At 41.5% G+C, this 21,452-nt stretch overlaps 1 protein-coding gene across 3 annotated transcripts in view; it reads right to left on the reverse strand.

The window, feature by feature from the left end:
- The window catches only part of STK3 (serine/threonine kinase 3), a 165,278-nt gene extending 157,294 nt beyond the window's left edge, over positions 1 to 7,984 (reverse strand). For 2 of the 3 annotated variants that reach the window (XM_072999173.2, XM_020785273.3), the window contains exon 1: positions 7,721 to 7,961. In XM_072999173.2, coding sequence (XP_072855274.1) covers positions 7,721 to 7,743 — 23 coding nt within the window. In that variant the 5' untranslated portion in view covers positions 7,744 to 7,961. Of the gene's footprint in view, positions 1 to 7,720 lie in introns of all 3 variants that reach the window. The other variant, XM_020785274.3, reaches the window with a different exon arrangement.
- Between the last annotated feature and the right edge of the window lie 13,468 nt (positions 7,985 to 21,452).

Genomic DNA, 21,452 nt, shown 5'->3' on the forward strand with positions numbered 1-21,452 from the left:
GTGATATTTCAATATTGTTTTTTTGGAAATTTGAATCCATGAGATTGCTTTGTCCATACCTGTGGCTACAATGAACCTGAAAATAGGCAACACAGGACATGAGTTCCTAACATACTTTTTGTGCCAAAATCAGTACTAAGTACAGTATAAGCGTATTTAGTTTAGAAATGAAGCCAGGAAATTTCCATTAATCGCTTCGTTGTCTTTTTGCTTGTTACAATGGTTTGTTTTAGACATTTATCAGACCATTTCATTTTAAATTAAAAACGGCATTCCCTTCCCAAACTGGCATTCAACAACCCCCCACTCCAAAAAAGCTTTAAGAAAACAAATCGACAAAGGAACAAGTTGCTTATATAGACTTGAATATTTATAACCACATGTAAAAACAAACAGCTTCCTTAATTTAAAAGCATAGAATGAGAAAAGAATATATATGGAAATTGTAATCATTTCTCACGTTTACAGAAGTTAGGAATGAACTTACTTTCTAAAAGTAGAAAAACTCTTCCATGAAAATTATCTAGGCTTGGAGAAGCATAAGGGCGGGTGGAGAGAAAAACACAGTAAAGCAATTCTCAGCAATTACTAATTCATGTGTTGTAACTTAAACATCATTAATAGTTTCTGGAAACAAGAAATTTCAAAAAATAAAATGTATTTTATTATTGTTATTAAACTGAAAATAACAGAACATAAGACTTGCAGCTGAAGTGCTGTGCAATAAAGCCCATTAGATAGCTGTCTCTTTCAGTCGTCTTAGGGTTTCAAACAGCTTTTATAATTTTTTGGACAGATGCAGACTAAGTTATAATTTACATATATTTCAATTTCACATGTTAGATGCCTTAAAACCAAATCATATTGGCTTCTTACACAAAGGTACCAGCAGTAGCAGCCCATCCATACACCCTGCCATGATAGTGGTGCCTCGCTAGACAGTTACCCCATAGGACAGTTTTTTTGCTAGACACTGACTTTTTGCGATCGCTATAGCGATTCGCAAAACAGTGATTCCTATGGGGGAATTTTGCTGGACAACGTTTGGTCCCTGCTTCGCAAACCGATTTTCACTAGACGATGATTTTGATGGCTCCCTCTGCACTCGCAAAACAGGTGTTTTCGGGACCTAAGGTTCGCAAGACAGCGATTTAAACAGCTGATCGGCGGTTCGCAAAGTGGCTTTCCTATGGCCGATCTTCGCTAGACAATGACGATTCTTCCCCATTGGAACGCATTAAACAGGTTTTAAACAGGTTTCAATGCATTCAAATGAGGAAATGCTTTTCGCTAGACAATTATTTCGCTAAACAGCGATTTCAGTGGAAAGGATTATCGTCTAGCGAGGAACCACTGTACAAATAGGTTTCGTGAACATGAACAGATAATACAAACCATAACTAGATGCCTTTAACTGCAACAAGTTTCTTACTACCTTGATGCTGTTGCTTTAACACTATGTTATAGAAAAATTTAGAGGTCAGTGGTAGAGTACATGCTTTACAAACAGAAGGTCGTAGGTTCAGGCCCTGGCACTGCCAATTAAAGGGATTAATTAGGCAACAGAGTTACCACTTGTCAAGATAGACAGTGTTTACCTAGATAAACACTATGACCAATGATAAGGCATCTTTCAATATTCTCCATAGGAATTAGGCAATTTTCTATTATATGCAGACAGCTTTATAATTCTGCATCAACCTTATGAATGAGTGCTCTCCAAAAAGTCCTGTCCTCAGCTGTCCTGCTCAGCTCTTGTGAACCCAAGCCTGTGGTTTCCTTTAGAGAATCAGTCCATCTCATGTTTGGTTTTCCTCTTCTGCTACCTTCAACTTTTCCCACCACTGTCTTTTCCAGAGAATCCTTCCTTCTCATAATGTGACCAAAGTAGGATGCCTCAGTTTTAATATTTGCCTCCAGAGATAGATCAGGCTTGATTTGATCTAGGACCCACTTGTCTTTCTGGCAATCAAGGATATCCACAAAGCTCTCCTCCAACATGACATTTCAAATGAATAAATGATTGCCTATCAGCTTTCTTAACTATTCAGCTTTCACACCCATATGTGGTGATTGGAAATACAAGAATGGGGATGGTCTTAGTCTCCAATGACACATCCTTACACTTGATGATCTTTTCTAATTGCTGCCCTTCCTAATCTCAGTCTTCTGACTCCTTGGTTGCAGTCTCCATTTGGATTAAGAATTCAACTAAGGTATACAAAATCTCTAACTACTTCAATTTCTTCATTGTCAGTGTTAAAGTTGTGTAGTTCTTCAGTAGTCGTGATTTATGTCTTAACATTTCATAGAATCTAGAATCTTTGTAGGGTTGGAAGGGACCTTGGAGGTCTTCTAGTCCAACCCCCTGCCCAAAGCAGGACACTTCATACCATCTCGGACAGATGGCTGTCCAATCTTTTCTTGAAAATGTCCAGCTATGGGGCACCCACAACATTGGGACTCAAGCCGTTCCACTGCTTAATGGTTCTCACCGTCAGGAAATTCCTCCTTATTTCCAGATTGGATCTCCCTCTGACAGGTTTCCACCCATTGGTTCCTGTCCTACCCTCAGGCACAATGGAGAATAAATCAATGCCCTCTTCCCTGTGGCAACCCAGATATTGGAAGACTGCTATCATGTCTTCAGTCTTCTCTTCATTAAGCTAAACATACCTGGTTCTTTTTAGTCCTTCTTCATAGATTTAGCCTCCAGTCCCCTTATCATCTATGTTGCTCTTCTCTGCACCCCTTCCAGGGTCTCAGCATCTTTTTGTATTGTGGTGACCAGAACTGGACACAGCACTCCAAGTGACGCCTCACCAGTGCGGTATAGAGTGGTACTATCACTTCCCATGATCGTGATGCTATCCCCGTTGATGCAGCCTAGGACTGTGTTGGCTTTCTTGGCAGCTGCAGCACAGTGATGACTCATCCTTAGGCAGTGGTCGACCAGGATACCTAAATCGCTCTCACAGGTACTACTGCCAAGCCAGGTACCACGTATCCTGTACCTGTGCATCTGGTTTCTCCTGCCTAAGTGCAGGACTGTACTTTTCCCGCCACTGAACTGCATCTTATTGGATAGGGCCAATGTTCAAGTCTGTCTAGATCCTTCTGAATGTTGAGTCTATCTTCCAAAGTATTATCAATTCTCCCCAGCTTAGTGTCATCAGCAAATCTGATGAGAGCTCCTTCAATCCCCTCACACAGATCATTGATGAAGATGTTGAAGAGTACTGGGCCCAAGACAGAACCTTGAGGGACCCCACTGCACACTTCCCTTCACGTAGATGTGCTTCCACTGAGGAACACATGTTGAGTGTGGTTGGTCAGTCAGCTGCAAATCCATCAAATGCCTTACTGAAGTCTAAGTATACACTACTATATCCGCTGCATTTCCTTGGTCCACTAATTTAGTCACTTTATCAAAGAAGACAATAAGATTTTTTTGGCATGACCTGTTCTTAACAAACCTATGCTGGCTTTTAGTAATCAACTTATTTTCTAGGTGCTCACAAATCTCCTGCTTGATTATTTTTTTCCAGGATTTTCCCAGATACTGATGTCAAGCTGATTGGTCTGTAGTTTCCTGGATCTACTTTTTCCCCTTTTTGAAGACTGGAACCACATCAGTCCATTTTCTCCAGTCCTCTGGCAGTTTGCCCATGCTCCAGGACCTCTCAAATATTTCATTCAGTGGTTCCTAGATCACATCTGCCAGTTCTCTTAGTACCCTGGGATGAAAACCATCCAGTCCAGGAGACAAACTCATTCAAAGCAGCTAGGTATTCTTTTACCACTTCCTCATCTATTTTGACCTGCTTCCATCTCCTGTCTCCCACAGTGCTGCTTTTGACAGGGCGGACCAATTTTTCCTTTTGCATCAATACAGATACAAAAAAAAGCAGTTTCGCTTTCTCCCTGGTGACTGTCACCTTCTTGTCATCTTCTCCCACTAGTGGACCAACCATTTCCTTGACTTTCCTCTTGCTCCTTACGTGCTGAAACTCTTTTTGTTATTTTTCACATTTGTTGCAATTCTTAGCTCTTTCTGAGCCTTAGCCTTCCTGACTCCATCCTTGCAGATTCGAGCTATTTGCTGGTATTACTGTTCTAGTTATGAGCCCCTTTTTCAGTTTTTTATACTTATCCTTTTTGTCCCTTAGCTTGTCAGAGAGCTCTGTGTGCATCCACACTTGTCTTCTCAGACGTCTCTTGCTTTTCTTTCTCTGTAGTATTGTTTTGTTTTGGTATTTATTATCTCACCTTTCAGGGTTTCCCAAGCATCCTGAACTGTTTTTTCCCTTTAGGATTTCCATCCATGGAATCCTTCCTATTACATCTCATAGTTTGTTAAAGCCAGCTCTCTTAAAATCTAAACATTAGTCTGATTAGGTACAGTATAGTTACCCTTGCCTGCATTATGGTGAATTCTAACATGACATGGTCGCTGTCTCCTAAAGTTCCTACAATTTCCACTCCCTCAACTATTTCCTCCCTATTAGTAAGTATTAAGTCTAGTATGGCTGACCCTCTAGTTCCCTCCTCCACCTTTTGGATGATAAAGTTGTCAGCCAGGCATGTCAGGAACCTGTTAGATTTCCCATTTAATTTACATGCAGTCCTCCTTTGGCCCTTCTTTCACTTTTCCTAACCAACAGTTACTTGCTCTTTATGTGAGGAAGTATGATTGCACTGAAACAGGACTAAATTTTTCTACATTAGCCCAAAAACGTATTCAGTCTAACTAATTTTATTAATGATTGTGTTTTGCTTCAGCTGACTTGTTTTACCAATTTTCTCTTAAAGAGACAGAGCAAACCTGAGATAGCAAAAGCAAAGCATGCTACTTATATATTGCCCCATAGTGCTTCAAGCACTCTCTGGGAGGTTTACAAGTTAATTATGCAGGTTACACATTGCCTCCCCAGCAAGCTGGGTACTCATTTTACCGACCTCAGAAGGATAGAAGGCTGAGTCAACCTTGAGCCGGCTACCTGGGATTGAATCCCAACTCGTGAGCACAATTTTGGCTGCAATACAGAGGTTTAACCACTGTGCCAAGAGGCACAGGTATCTCTGCCCCTCTAGATGTCGGTAAACTAATACAGTACTTCCATCATCACTGAGCACCAAGAAAGTTGAAAAATGGAGTTCAGTAACTGGGACAGTCACAGGTTTTTCAGTCGCAACTCAAAACAAATTAAAACTTTATACTGTACAGTATTTTCTTTTCCAGGAGTTTATTTAAGCAAAGCAAATTCAAAGTATTGAAAGGTAAATATATAATACAACATATTTTAACCAAGTTCCTTCAGCACTGATTACACATTGCACAGCCTCTTTACTACATTTGTACAAACAAATAGTTAAGAATAAGCCATTCATCAAGCCATTCAAATTAAACTGATATGCATTGCAGATGGAGCTACACAAACAGAACAGTCTCCAAAGACTTTAATTGAGAATCTATTTCTCAGTGTCTGGATATATTATCCCAGCATGTACCCATGTCCAATTTCAGATCAAAAGACTGTAAGTACACCTTCATGAGAACTATTCAAATTTCTTGCTTAGCAAATAAACAGCCTGAAAAGCAAAGACACTTTTACTGTGCTGATAAGTGATAACATATCCTGAATGGCAACTTAGTTTATGTTTTACTTACTGGTCTTCCTATCTGCAACACACACATGCTGGCAAAGATGTGTTGCAAAACTATTATACAATGCTTGAATCAACCCCACTGAAGAAATACCCTATGTCAGAGTCAAAAAAGTCTCAAATAGTCTCATCTCATCAACCTGTTATACTGGAAGCAGGGAAGGCAAGGAAGCAAAAAAAAATCATATAGTCATGTACACACCACACAATTAGAATTTGGTGTGTTTTTGGCAGCTTATGGATCAGGAACTAACATAGTATAGTCAAATGGAAAAAAAACTACAGTACATGCATACCTTAGGAAGGAAGGAATTCATGCAGAATGCTTACCACCCTCTCAAAAAAAGAAAAGGGGAAAGGAAAAAAGAAAAAGTTGCTTGTCCACTGTGGCATGACAGAGAGAGAACTGCCCTTCTCTGTTTGCCAGAAGAGATGGGGCTTCCCTCCACTATCATCCCATCTGAGGTGTGCCAGGCATAGACAATGGATGGCAAAATCATCCCTCCTCTCTCAGTCCACTCACTGTGTCTGCACTGAATCCCTGATGATCAATGTGACTAAGCTGACACTTTACAAAGCTGAATCAATAACAGGAAGATCTATCAGCACAGAAAGCCTTTCACTTCTCGAAGATGAGAAGTAGACAGGGAGAGATAACTGTTTGGAGCAACTGCACTTCTACTATAAATCATGTCAAGGAAAAGTCCAGTTTCCACTAACTTCTGATGCAGTAACAACATCTGCAAAGAACTTCCTGGGAACTTCTAGTTAAATACATTACAGTACAGGCAGGCTCCATGACGGAGAGATCCCAAGAACAGACCTCCAATATATCTTATGCTCATAGCATTCAGAGACTGAAAACAGATAGGATAATCTAAAATTACCATAATAGGGCTGTCAACCCTCTTTTGATACAGAAGCTCCCTATTTCTCAGAGGTTCAGACTGCCACAACTAAGCTGATCTCTCCCACATCCTCTGTGTAATGAAATCCAGCAGAATGATTTGAATTGAAGCATGTTCTGAGACTCAGAAGCTGCTTTCCATTCCCTCCCTATACTTAAAGAAACCGCTGTAATACAGTACTGCAAACAGGCAGCACTACAAATGAGATTCTCCAAGCATCTTCTCCCATACTCCTTTAATGGTCAGATGTCTCAGCAGGTCTCTTCTAAGAAAAGGGGCATTCAGGAAAATGTAACTTTTTTTTGTCCCATGGGAAAGACCAACAGGGAGGTCTGACATAGTGTGGCTTGTGTGCATGAGAGGTTAATTTCTACCCCACTCCTACATGGACCACAGATGGAACTATGTGGGGAGTCTTCATCTCTCTCTGTGGGATTTAAACAAAAAGTGTGCAACCAATGGTGCAATGACTGAAGGGAAAGCCCAGTGCAAGCCAGTGGGACTTTCATATCCACTTATCATATACCCTCATGCTCACTAGCAGAGAATACCAAGGGGATAGGTATTGTTTACTACCAATGCATACTTAAGGGTGAGCATCACACAACCACATCTGTGCTTCCACACACCAATCCAGAGGATGGTAGCTGTTAGGAGGAACAAACCGGGGCATGACCTTGGGAAATGAGACGATGGGAGTTGGTGGGAGTTTAAACGCGTCTGAGGGATCACTGTGGGATATGGTTTTTCCGTAGGGGGAGGAGAAGAGACGGAATGGGACACATGGATTCACATCGTTGTGCATTTCATTGGCGTGTATGTTCACACCCAGGCTACAGACCCACTTCTTCACGTGTGCAGAAAGACACACACACACACACACACACACAGAGAGAGAGAGAGAGAGAGAGAGAGAGAGAGAGCCACCCACAAACCCAAGCAGGCGAAAAAACGCTCCTGGGTGGCGTTCACACGAGCCAGAGAGCCTCTCCGGCAGAGGAAGGAAGCTCCAGGGAGGCGCCCGACCGACAGCTGCGAGACGCGGCCTAGGCCGGCCTTCTTCCTTGCCCCCAAAATACACCCTGGCCCCCGCCCGCCCCCGCCTTCTTTCTCCCGGGAGCGGGGGAGGCCCTGCTTAGGGTTACCTTTTAGGCGCTGCCTGCTCCATTCTGCGGCCGGAGGCTCCAGGGAGACTTCCTCTACCACCAAGGCACGGCGCGTTTATACCACCCTGACAGGACCTAGTTTTTTTTTTAGGGGGGGGAGGAAATCTCCTCAAGAAACTCTCCTCACAACTTTCTTCCGCTACGGGCCCTTTAAGAGCCACCTTCTTCCCTTTCTGCCTCCTCCGCCCCCCCCTCCCCGCTTTGCGTCGCGTCGCGTCCGCGGCCTGACTTCGCTCCTCTCCAGAGGGCTACGCCGTGTTACTGGAGAACGCCCCCTCAGCCCCGCGATTGGCGGCCAGGAAGGGATGCGGGAAATGCATTGGTCTGGCCCAAAGCCACTCAGGGACCCCAGAAGGCGGAAGAGAAAGTTACTTCAGGCCGGGGGAAACTAGGAGCAAGCGATTCTGAATCTACAGCGGCCGGTAAAGGAGCAGCTACGTCACGGCGCCTTATTGACGGAGGAACCATAAGACAAGGTTTTCTTTGCCCATCATGCTTCGCGCCAACACGTTCCCTGTCTGGAAGGAAGCCTAGTGGGTTTTGTAGTTTTCCAGTCCTGGCAGCTTTCTAGGAAGTAGCTGCGTGTTTATTTATTAATAGCTAGAGTCGTCCCGATATATTATGCTGCCTGAGGCTGAACAATGAACGGTGTCCTGCCTACTCAGCCAAACTGCATAATACCGTAAAACAGGCGCATTACAAAAGCAGAGGTGGACCTCTAAGATGTTAAATACAGTAGAAGCAGCTTTCATTAGGCACTCTTAGGGATGAGGGGACAGAATAATCCCCCCCCCAAAAAGCAGGTTGGTAGGATTAATTGAACAGAAATCTGGGTTTCTCTTGCTTGAGAGGAAACCTGGTACTCCAAGCTGATGTAGCAATTTTGCAGGCTCTGTTTGGGATCTTATTTTAACTCAAATGCTGAACGTGCAGGATGGTCAGGAATTATTTATTTATTTATTTGCTGTTCTGTGTTTTTTTCTTCCATCTCCAGCTCTGCAGTACCCCACTTCGTGAAGGGTCCTGTTGGACACAAAAACTTGCCTATGTATAATATTTTGTGTTCCAAGAAAGAGATTGTCCTCCTTTAAATCTAAAATATATGCAGTACACATGTGGGTATTGTTGTTGTTTTTTAGGATTGGCAGTGCAGGGTAGTGGGCCAAAAGGTCAAGCTTAAAAATTAGGAGTCATGTACTAAAAATCTGTAGGTGAGATGGCATGTTTGCAAAATCACTGATCTTTTTGAATTCCAGGAAGCAAATTAGCTATTGGTAATTGCTCTAAATTGGTAACTAAAGGTTTTGGAATGACTTCAGTTGCTGAAATAAATATGGGAAGAGGATAGCCTTGTATTGCTTCCATATTCTTTTAATTTATTGCCTTAACATTTGGTACTTTGCAGTTTTTGAACTTTTTGAACATTTGAGGTTGCTTCTTGATGGAACTCAAGCTTCTAAGGTATGTTTTTCTTGGTTGCTTATCCAGAAGCAACTTATTTAAACAACTGCTTTATCCGTGATAATTTGTTTGTCCCAATATAATATAATAATGGCAAACATTTCATCCTATTTCATGGTTTTCACATAGTGACTGAAATAACCTTTCTGATGCTCTAATAATCATCATCACATGCTGTCCAAGTCAATTCTGAGAAAAGGTTGAGATTCCAGCTTGACCTCCTGGCCACAGTCATTCCAGTTGGCGCCCTAGTCGAATCCACTGGAGTCCCTGTTAAAGGCTAGTGCTTCTCCCAGACCCTCCTTTGCCATGCCTGTTGCTGCTTGCATCTTCAGTGCCAAAGCTGGGTTGCAATAGGCTCGATGGCTCCTGTTGGGTAGAAAGGATGCAAAGACTGGGGTGGCGCTAGATCAACTGGGGCTGTGTTGCTGCAGCATCAGGTCTTTGACCCCTTCCATAGCTGCACAGCCTGAGTGGGAGGAGGTGGCTCCCCTTGTCCTCTATCCCTGTTTGTACCTCTGTGTAAGTGCAGAAGATGGGGTCCTGGTGCTCAGCTGTGTTCCCTTCAGCTGATGTGGTTGATTATGACAACACCGAGCCTTGCAACTCCAGCCCTCTTACTCCTGCCATTATGCCCTCCTTCAGCTGCCCCACATTAAGCAGCGGTCCTTCCTCCACCTGTGGTGGTGCTTCATCTCTGCTGACTAGGGGCCCAGGAGACTCACTCTCACCCAAGCTCCCCTGTGCTTGTGGGGAAAGGCCAGACAGCCTTCTGGGGACATTAAAGGAAACCTTCTTACATGAATGCACAGCTCTGGTATCCAAGGACTTGTTACCGCTCTCCAGTCCTCAGTATCTGCTGCTTGCAGTTGCCATTCCACTTTGCTTAATGGTAGGGCTGGCCTGGGCATCTCACTGCCCATTTTCTATGTATGTGACAAAAAATATTTTGCAGATGAGATGGGGAAATGGGCAAAACAATACAGTACTAGGTAAAAAGTTCCTACAGCATTTTTCTGAGGCATTACTGAGGGGCGTGGATTCCTCTCTGACAGCATAATTTTCACATATAAGATCGGAGTTTAATTCCTGTCATTTCCAGCTAACGTGTTTCTCCAAAAAGAAGACAGGGTCTTATATTAATTTTTGCTCCAAAAAAAACACCTTAGGGCTTATTTTCAGGGGGTGTTTTATTTTATTTTTTTCATGTACAACAATCAGCATTTATTCAAATACAGTCATGTCATCTTCTGGTTGCAGCACAATGGTGGAGGGCAGAGTTTCACTCAACTGGGGCTTACTTTTGGGGTAGGGCTTATATTATGAGCACCCTGAAAAATCATATAAGGGCTGGTTTTGGGGAAAACAGGGTTGTATAAAACAGTAATCCTGCTTAAAATTCTGAAGAGATTCTGCTAGTCAAAGTTGGCTAGGTTGACAGATCTACCATGCTTCCTGAAGTTTCAAGGAACTGCTATACTGCTCCAGATGGAGAATTGAATCATGGGATAAGAAGTGCTGGTCTCAAGGAGTAGAGAGTTTTATTTTTCTGAATTTGATGATTCCAAAGCATGGATACTTATCTCCACCTATTCCCAGCTGTCACCAGGACTCAACACAAAAAAATTGAGCTTGTACAATGTTGGTGCACCAAAATGAAAAACTCCCCAAAATAGCACAGATGGAGGAGATTGGAGAGATTACTGCTGGGTGTATAGACTTCTGCCTCGCATGTCATGTGGAACAAGACAGAGAGTGAAACACCGGTATCACAAGTTGTGAGCTTCTTGTTACGCCCTATCAGCAGCAACACAAGAAGAAAAACGTGTCCAACTGATTGTGATGTCCCTTGTACTAAAATTCCCCCTTGTGTCATATGTATTATAGGTACATCTGCACAGGATGATAGCATTCTTGGAACTGCTGGATGCATTTTGCTACTTGTCTAGCCATCGCATGGTTTGCAAAAAAATTTCCCAGACTCTGACCAGCTATTTCAGTTTCTACAGTCAGTTAGCAGAGAAGAAATTCTGCCCTTCCAACTATTTCTTCTCAATTCCTGTGATATCACAAGGACCTGCACCCTAGTTTCAGGCTTTGTTCTCTGAACTCTTGGAGAATGGGATGTGGCTGAGGTTGCGACACTTACTGTTGTCAATACTGGATTAGATAGACCAAGCCTCTGACTTGGTAGAAGGCAGCTTCCTTGGTCTTGTGTGGTGCTTTTTAACAGAGCAGAACAGGCCACATACCTCTCACTTATCATTTCAAAAAGCCTTTGTTTTGTTTTAAATCTTAATAGGTAAATGAAATATATATGGGAACACCAGCTACAGAAATAATTCCAAAAAACAAAAACTCTTATTTAAAAATAATTATTTATTTAAATGAAATTCAAAATGCTGTGATTCTGCACTTTTTCATTTCATCTCTCAAAATCATATTATTTTAATTACCAAATATTACTGACCAGTTATCTGTTGCAGAGTTTTGAATTTCTGGTAAAATTGTCTTTTTGCTACAAAGCAGAAGTACAGAGATCCACAGAGGAGAATAGCTTCAAGTTCCTTAGAATCCACTCCTTTTTTTATTAACTAGCACTTAAAATCTCAATAATTCTATCTGAGGCATTTGTAGGAGAACAAATGAAAATGTTTCTTTACTTACAATTGCTTGAAATTACAGATTTGTGTATACTGCTTTCTTTACTGCACACATATTGGCAACAAACGGAAGAGATCAACAGCAAACAACTGCCACCAATGGAAAAGATGGACAGAAAACTCAGCAGAGAGAAAGCGCTGTCTTTCAATTTCAAAAGCTGGGAGGAACAATTGTTTAGTGCTAGATAGATAAACAATTGTCCCAGCCCAGGAAAGGCCCTACCAGTCACTCAAACTAAAGAGAGCATGTGACTTTGTAAATAAAACTCCAACATTATCACCATAACAACTGACAATAAAACAGCTATAATATATAGCCAGAATCCTTTAATGTCTGCATAAAGTTTTATGTAATCTTCTGTGAGTAGTCAGCAGAGTGCCAGGGTGCCTCTCAATTGCACAGTTGGATGTGTGACTAAGCACATGACTAAGGACCACTGCAGTTAGCTGTGATCAGTTATGCAAAGTTTACACAAAAGAACACCAATAGGATCCTGGTCATGATAGGGGGGAAAACTGGCTTTGAATAATATATAGTCAATTGGATTCAGGTTTAGTCTGCTTCCTGTAGACCCACTGGTATCAGAAGGGATTTGTATCAGCGATATCAGATCATCTGAAGAAACGGGCTACAGTCCCCAAAAGCTTATACCCAATGAAACATCCTAGTCTATAAGGTGATGTAAGATTGTGTTGCTTTCACTACAGTGCAGCTACTTTCACTTATTTACATTATTACTAACTTGCCCCACTGATTCTGTTGTATTCAAGTCTGGATCCTATCCAATTCCTGTAGATTGTTAATTATAGAAGATTTGGTGTGAGATTCATATTTCATGGTCTCTTTTCTGAAACAGTCAACAACAGCATTGGATATAAAACCTTGACCACAGTGGAGCTGTTTGTTTAGGAGATAAGAGAATCATAGTTCCTTCTCCGTACTTTTCACGTGGGGGAAGGCATTGCAACAATCCTGTCAAACACAAAATAACCTTGTGAGCCTATCTTATAATTCCTTATGTTGTTGGTTGTAAATGATACTGCTGCAAATAAATTGAAGGCTGAAGATTCTGTCTTCTAGCAATTGGCACACAACCATCCACTTCTGTAGAAACACAGTGCTAGAGTGTTTATTTGTTCTTTTATTATTTTGCTTTTACCTCTAATGTTAGAGTACTGCAGACTGATGATGAAATTGATCCACATAGGATTAGGCATCCTTCAGTCTCCAGAGACTATGGTAACGTGCTCTGAATAGAGGACGTGGAACAGCATCTAGTGTGACTGAGAAGGCCAATTTGAGAGTGACAATCCCTTCCACATTGAAGACAAATACAATCTGTCCCCTGTCCAGCTCCCTGATTTGGCTGAATTTGAGACTGCCTCTTTGCCTCGGCCTGCTAAACAAGTGTCTCTTCAAAATGGGAGAGGCCATGATGCACCGCCTGCCTCCAGGCTGAACACTCAGATGTCAAGGTTTCCCTTCTGATGAGGTCCATTCCTAAGGCCTTCAGATCCCGCTTGCAGATATCCTTGTATCGCAGCTGTGGTCTCCCTCTGGGACGCTTTCTCTGCACTAATTCTCCATACAGGAGACATTTTGGAATCTGACCATCAGCCATTCTCATGACATGCCCAAGCCAACGTAGTTGTCACTGTTTCAGTAATGTATAGATGCTAAAAATTCCAGCTCGTTCTAGGACTACTCTGTTTGGAACTTCGTCCTGCCAGGTGATACAAAAAATGTGTTTGGAGATAACACATATGGAACATGTTCAGCTTCCTCTCCTGCTGTGCACAAAGGGTCCAAGACTCACTGCAGTACAGGAGTGTACTCTTGACACAGACTCTATAGACTTGGATCTTGGTATATGCCGTCAGATTCTTATTAACCCATACTCTCTTTGTGAGTCTAGAGAACATGGTTGCTGCTTTATCATTGCATTTATCCAGCTCAACATCTAGGGAGAGAGTGTCAAAGATCGTTGAGCCAAGGTACCAAAAATCATGAACAACCTCCAATTCTTGTGTGGAGATGGTAACAGAGGAAGGTGAGTCCATGCCCTGGCCCATGACTTGTGTTTTCTTCAGGCTGGTTGTTAATCCAGAGTCTTGGCAGGCCTTTATAAAACGATTCATAAATTGTTGGAGGTCTTCAGCAGGATGATCCACGTAATTGGTACATAATTCTGGCTTTTTTTGTGAATAGAAATGCAGTCGACAAATTATATAGCAGTATGATTGATAGCATAGTTGACGTCCCAGAATAGATCCGCTCAAAAGCAACTGTGGTCCCAGTGTGTTCATTCAGCACAAACTCAATTAATTTGTGCTAAATGAACACACCGTGATGTGGACCTGAAATATTTCTAAAATACCTTGATGTTTTAAATGTTTGATTTTAAATGCAGTTTAAATATACAGTATATTTCCTGGTTGGAAATTCTTAAAATAATTCTTTGTGAAAACATTTGTTTTTATTATGTGCCATCAAGCCACTTACAGCAGCCCTCATTGCCACACACCCCAGTCAAGGTCTCCATGGTGGAGCAGAGATCTGAATCCCAATCTCCTGTGTCCAACTCTGTCATTCTGTCCACTGTATCATAGAAGCTCATGTGAAAGAGTAAAGAAACAAAAACAAAAACATTACATATTCATTTATTTATTATTTGTTTTATTTAAAATATTTCCCCACCTTTCTCCTTTAAAAGGATCCAAGATGGCTTAGGTGGCTTACATAATTAAAATACAGTGCTCAAAGCTAACAACAGTGAGTATACAGATACGTACTAAAAAGAATCAAACAAATGCCATGCTAAAAAAAACTAAACAAAAGCAACCCCAAAACACATTCAAAGCAGTAAGGTACAACTATCCATTTAAAAACCCCACTCAGGCAGCCAGTCATGAAAAGAAGCCTTGTTTGCAAAAATGCAGCAAAGATGAAGCCAGCCTGTCATCCTGTGGGAGAGAGTTCCAAAGTCTGGGAGTAGCAACAGAAAAGGCCATCTCCCATGTCCCTGCCAAATGCACCAACCCTGTGAAGGTGGTGGGACCAAGAGAAAGGTCACTCCTGATCATCTTGACACCCAAGCAGGCTCATAAAGGGAGGTGCAGTCCTTGAGACAGCTTTGATGCAAGTCATTTTGGGCTTTAGAGGTTAGAAGCAGATTTTGAATTCTGCCTGGAAACAGATCAGCAGCCAGTGGAGCTGCTGAAACATGGGGTTTATGTGATCCCTGTGACCAGCCTCTGACAGCCACATTTTGGACCACTGAAGTTTCCGGTCGCTTTCCAGAGGCAGCCCCACATAGAGCGTGTTACAGTAATCCAGCTGGGATATAACTAAGGCACGTGCCACCATGGCCAGTTTAGACCTCTCCAGGAACAGGCGCAGCGAGCACACTAGTTTTAATTGTGCAAATGCACTCCTGGGCACCGCTGAAATCTGAGCATCCAGGCTCAGAAACATGTACCACTCCCATCCACTCTTGGGACAACCAGTTAGAAGTATTTTCTCTCAGATAAGTTACAAAGTCGTCATATAGTGATTTCTAGTTGGTAGCTTGAAAGCTTTCTAACAAAGGCATCTTTTGCTGCAAACAAAAACAAGCATTGCTTGCAAAATTACTTTTTTAAAGCTGCAGATAGACGTTACCCCTGGAAACCCATGGAAACTATAGTACACAAAAGTAACTTTTCCAAGGTCTCAGAATAAAGATAAACCTTCTTGCTGGTGCATCGGATCATACCTCCACCAACAGGTCTGTCTACTCATTTATCTGTCATAAAGTTCTGGGTCCACCAATAAACTGATCTAGCCAACTACCTACCATTAATTTATTTATTCACTTGTTTGCTTCATAAATAGTTTTTCAAATGTTCAAGGCTATGTATAAAGAATAATTACATCCAACAAATATTAAAACAAAACACAATGTTAATACACACACACTTGCACACTTCAACAAAAACAAGTAACAACATTAGGTAGCAATACAGTATATAGATTCGTGGTATGCTAAAATAAAAGTGGTTCCTTGATTGTAAAAACTCAGTAAAAGTATTGACAAGCAAACTTTCTTGAAGAAAGAGTTCCTTTAGATGTGGTGCACTTACTGCACCTCCATCCATAGTCCAGGTGTTTGCTATCATTTAATCTGAGGGGAGAGAGCAGAAACAGATTGTGGCAGTAAATAAACAGTCACAGAGGACCATAGAGAAGAAGTAACTTCTTTAAAGTACATGGGACCTAGGTTGTTTAGGGCTTTGTAGTTCATCACCAGTTGTTTGAACTGAGCTTCAAACTGAACTGCAAGCATTACAGTAATCGGTCTACGAGATTATTAAAGCATGACGAACTAGATCCCATGTAGGCCTTGAGTCAGATGATCCAGCAGGATTCTCCTTGTGTACTTATTATTGGGAATCATCCTTATACATAACTCAAGAAGACATAGTAGATGACAAAGGTGCCAAGGAAGAAAGAGGCAGATGAAAAATTGTCCCAGAAATGCAAATATTTGTACAAGGTTTGTGTTTTGAAAGAAAAATCTCAAAATTGATGGTTTCAACATAAGCATTTAAATTGGTAAATATCTTGCATGTACTACTTGCACGTATATTAGAGGTACCTTCTTGATTACAAGTACAAATGAGTTAGATGAAGATAGGTAGTGCTAAATAGCAGGTTTTTGCTCCAACTACCTGCATGATTAATTCCAAATTTATGTAAGTTCAATTAATTCAATATAGCTATTCTTGTTTGAACTACTATTGGATTTAGCACATTTTTTAAACTTCTGTAAGTCATAACTATATTCATGCCATTTCTGATCAAGAGGTTCATACTCTTCCCTTTTTTCTGCATAATGGCTTTGCCCTTTTGTTACCTTTTTCTGAGCATCCCAACTGGAATAACATTTTTCCCACACCATATTATCATTACAGTTATCTAATGTCGTGATTGATCCATTTCCCTTTTTGTATTGAGGTTCTGAGGAATGTTTCTAAGAACATGAAGCTCCTTTATTCAAAAGTGGGGTTTAACACAAGTTTCAGAAACCTGCAGCTGCAACAATAAGAGATGGAAATTTAATACACTCTGGATTGGAGGTGATGATTAGAAGGACGATATTAGAGAACCTTGCCCTGCTGGATAAAACACACTACATAAATCAACCAATAACCTTGGTTGTGATTTCTTTTTCAAATAAAATGCAGAAGTGCAGCTAATTCTGTTATCAGCAGTGGTCATCTTACTCCTACTAAGACAGCAAATGTAACTACGTATGTGCTTGAAAGTGGAAGCTAGGAGAACAGGAGGCAAACTTACTAATTGCAGTGGCAATAAATGTACCCCCAATCTGATACGAAAAATAAATTTCATAATACTGGGGACCAGTTTGTAAAACTCAATAACAGTTGAATGCACATTGCTGCCTGCTAGGCCAGTCTAACTAGAAAGGGTACTGGCCACTGCTAATAAAATTGTTATTTAAATTTTGGATATTGATGGTGGTGGTGGTAATTATGGATGTATTATTTATTACTTAATGGCTGAAATCCTTTTGCTTAGCATAGTAAGTCACAACTAGAGTAGGCCTATTGAATCAGTGGGAATTTTGTAGGAGTCAGCTTCTCCATGAGTTCTATTGATTCAGTGAGCCTACCCTATTAGTGACTGACTATGCTAAACAACAGGATTTCAGCCAATAACTAACAAAGAATGCCAATAATAAGTGAATACATGATTTAGCATATGGTGTCAACATTTTTATTTTCTTCTGATGTTTACTGTACATCATATTCACAGCTGCTTTGTTCTGCCTTTAGAGGTTCTTACAGATACAGAGGAAAGGAGGGGAGTGTTACCAGCATGTATCAATTCTCTTCACATCTTAAAACTATAATTGGGTGGGGCAGTGGTGTTCTGGTGAGTTAAAATGATGGTGGTTTTATTCTGCTCCCTGAGGAAGAGAAGCAAATGGCTTCCACCCACCTACCCACATTGGTGTATCAAAGCCAAAATACATAATATCCAAAGCCAGCCAAATTATTTTGGCACCTCAGGCAGAAAATCTTGCAAGTATCTCTTTGCTTGCCTGGCAGTAAAAAAATGCACTAGTAATACATTAGATTAAGAACAATTTCTTGCCCTTTCCTGACACACATAGCATTGCTGAGCATGTGTATGCCATACTAGTTCAGTTCCCTTTAATTCATAATTCTATTATAACTATTTGAATTTACTACATCTATTTACTACATCTATATACTGGGACGTGGTGGCACTGTGGGCTAAACCGCAGAAGCCTGTGCTGCAGGGTCAGAAGACCAAGCAGTCGTAAGATCGAATCCACGTGACGGAGTGAGCACCCGTTGCTTGTCCCAGCTCCCGCCAACCTAGCGGTTCGAAAGCATGCAAATGCGAGTAGATAAATAGGTACCATCTCGATGGGAAGGTAAACAGCGTTCCCTGTCTAAATCACACTGGCCATGTGACCACGGAAAGATTGTCTTCGGACAAACGCTGGCTCTATGGCTTGAAGAGCGGGATGAGCGCCGCCCCCTAGAGTCGGACACGACTGGACAAAAATTGTCAAGGGGAACCTTTACCTTTACCTTTATATACTGAAAGAACAGTGTGTACCAGAAAGTGTTTGTATTTATACTTTTGTATTCAAAAATAAATGCATCAAGATCAAAAGGTATTATTGCACTCATTTAAGGAAAAAACATACATTATTTGCAGAGTTTACCATGCAAGCCATATGGATTGACATGTTCTGGGAGTCACTTTTGAAAAAAAAAAAATTAAAATCCCATCTTTGTGCCATGCCAGTAATACTGAGGGAATGAACAGTTAAAAGGAATAATTGTGCCATCCAAATTATCACAAAAGCAGTACCATAGGAAAACATGTCTATTAGACCCAACAAAAAAATTGAAGAATCCATCTTCCCACAACTTTTATTCAGGCTGAATACTGACAAAAATAACGTCAGCACTGAATGTGCTATGCAGAGAGACCGATGGAATCCTTCTCCCTCCTTGTACCCAACCCAGCTGAACCTTCCATCAACACTGGTGATGAAACAGCATTCTCCACCACATCTAGTGATCACAGTCTGACATAACCAGGCCACATGGCATACACAGGTGTGAACTCCTATTTCCTGTTGCCCCCTCCTACCATTTGTCACTTCAGGTCACCACATTGTTTTGCCTTATATTACAACTGCTGGCCCTGCACCCTATGCAAGAGTTCACAGGGGTACATCAAGGCAAGGGTTTAGGGCAGATGTCCAGGGCCTCACTTGAAATAATAAACATGCCCCCCCACTGTCTTACCACATTTTAAGGTAAATGAAGTAATAAACATGAACCTTAAGATTTGGCTCTCAATAATACCAGTAAATACAACACTACTAAGAATTCAGAAGAACTCCCGTTTGTGACGTTTTGGTTAGTCACAGTAGAAGTATTACTGTAACTACAGTATTACTTTTGGTGCAGTGGTTAAAACTGCTGTACTGCAGCCAAAACTGTGCTCATGACCTGGCATTCAGTCCCAGGTAGCCAGCTCAAGGTTGGCTCAGCCTTCTATCCTTCCAAGGGGGCAATGTGTAGCCTGTATAAGTAACTTGTAAACCACGTGGAGGGTGCTTTAAGCCCTATGGGGCAGTATATAAGCAGCATTTTGTTGTTGTCGTTTAGTCATTAAGTCGTGTCCATCTCTTCGTGACCCCATGGTCAGGAAGCACACCAGGCCCTCCTGTCTTCCACTGCCTCCCGGAGTTGGGTCAAATTCATGTTGGTCCCTTCGATGACACTGTCCAACCATCTCATCCTCTGTCATCCTCATCTTGCCTTCACACTTCATTCTTTGCTTTTTATGTGACTTCTAGATTATTTTTTCCTAAATGACCAATGTCATAATCCATGATAACAGTCCCCATTATTAACATCAATCTTGACTACCGGCACTCTTCTGCCTGTATAGATTTTTTTAAACGATGTATTTTGAAATACAGTCTAGCAATACGTCCATGTAACTAACCTATCAGAATTAGGGAGTGAACTGATAAATGAACATTAGCCGGTAAAACTCAAGAATGCAGGGAGAGGTTGCAGGGGAGGACCTCAGGGGTGAAAAAAGAATGCCAGTCCTCTCATCGTAAAGTACCCTTCTGTAGGAGAGGTAACATTAGTCCCTGCAGTGATAGATGTCTGAATTTCCTCCCCATAAATTTTGTTCAAAGTGCAAAAAGCAAATGCATTTGTCAAGATTGTAATTTTTGAGGGCTCTCTTAAGTACCAGAAATAGACTTGCTCCACACCTTATAAATTTTCAACATGGAAAACACTACCATACTGTAGAGGCAAAAGTGTGCAGACCATATGTAGATTATCACTCCTGATTATCACACTCAGAGAGAAAACTTTGGATGTACATGAAGCACATATGTTGGAAAGCTGTGACCAAAGTGTGCAAGTATTTAAGAAAAGTGACTGAAGATTGTCATCAGTACTTTGCAGAACATCACAGTGTACGGAATGCCCCCCCCCCCAATGCAAAGAAAAAGGTCTGCACCAGCTTCCCAGCTTTCAAAAATGATTCCTATTTCTGGCACCATACTTTTTCTTGGAAATGGATCTCACTGGTTCTTGTTGAGAATACAGTACTTTCAAGACTGCATGGTAAAAATGGCTTTCTCCTATTTATAGTACATCCTGTTTTAAAATAAATCTATTTCAGAGTATAACAATTTACAAAACAGTTAACATGACTCCTCAAGATCTTAAGGGTAAAAGTTCGACTTTTTCCATTTCACACGACAATGTTACTTCGCGTTTTCATTCCAGTAGACTGAATTTCAGGATGCAAAAGTGCAAATTCAGGCATTGGAAATGTTTCTTTATTACAGCATTATGTTCACAAAGTGTCAACTATTTTCTGGCAGTCCTTATTTCCCTGTAACATTAAAATACGCTTGCAGTTACTGCCTCCTGGGAGAATGTAGGAAACAAAAATAGGTATAGAAAAACTTTTCCCATGTGCTGTATACCTTTGTCACACAAATAGCAAACGGCAGTACTGTGTAGTTTCTTTTAAAAAAAAAAAGCATTCCTGTACAACTTTAAGACATATTCCGGAGGCCCAGCGAAAAACGATAGAGGAGTCATTGGGACATTCCCAAGCCAGCCTGTAGGGCACATTGTTTCTCGCTACTGACCCCAGCGAAGAGCTGCACTGCTCTCTTATCTAAGAGCCAAAACATTCGTACGAATGTATTCCCCGAGTTCTCTTTTAAGGTACCAGAGAACTACCTACATACAATCCCTTAGGGCTAAACTCAGATGGCGGGAAAGCTGCAGAACGTGAGACTTCGCGCCCGATTGGCTGTGCGTCTTTCCATACGTCCGATGTGACGTCATCTATTGTTGCTTTGCCCCTCCCTCTCTCGCTTGCACCGAGAGACCGAACTAGCAGAGGTTCTGTTTGATCGCTCGCTTTCTCCGTCCCTTCTGATGTTGTTCCCGGTCCTTTCGTTCGGAGACAAATCCAGAACCCTTCTGAA

This window comes from Pogona vitticeps, chromosome 4 (assembly GCF_051106095.1).
Source record: "Pogona vitticeps strain Pit_001003342236 chromosome 4, PviZW2.1, whole genome shotgun sequence".
In the NCBI taxonomy this organism is placed as follows: Eukaryota; Metazoa; Chordata; class Lepidosauria; order Squamata; family Agamidae; genus Pogona; species Pogona vitticeps.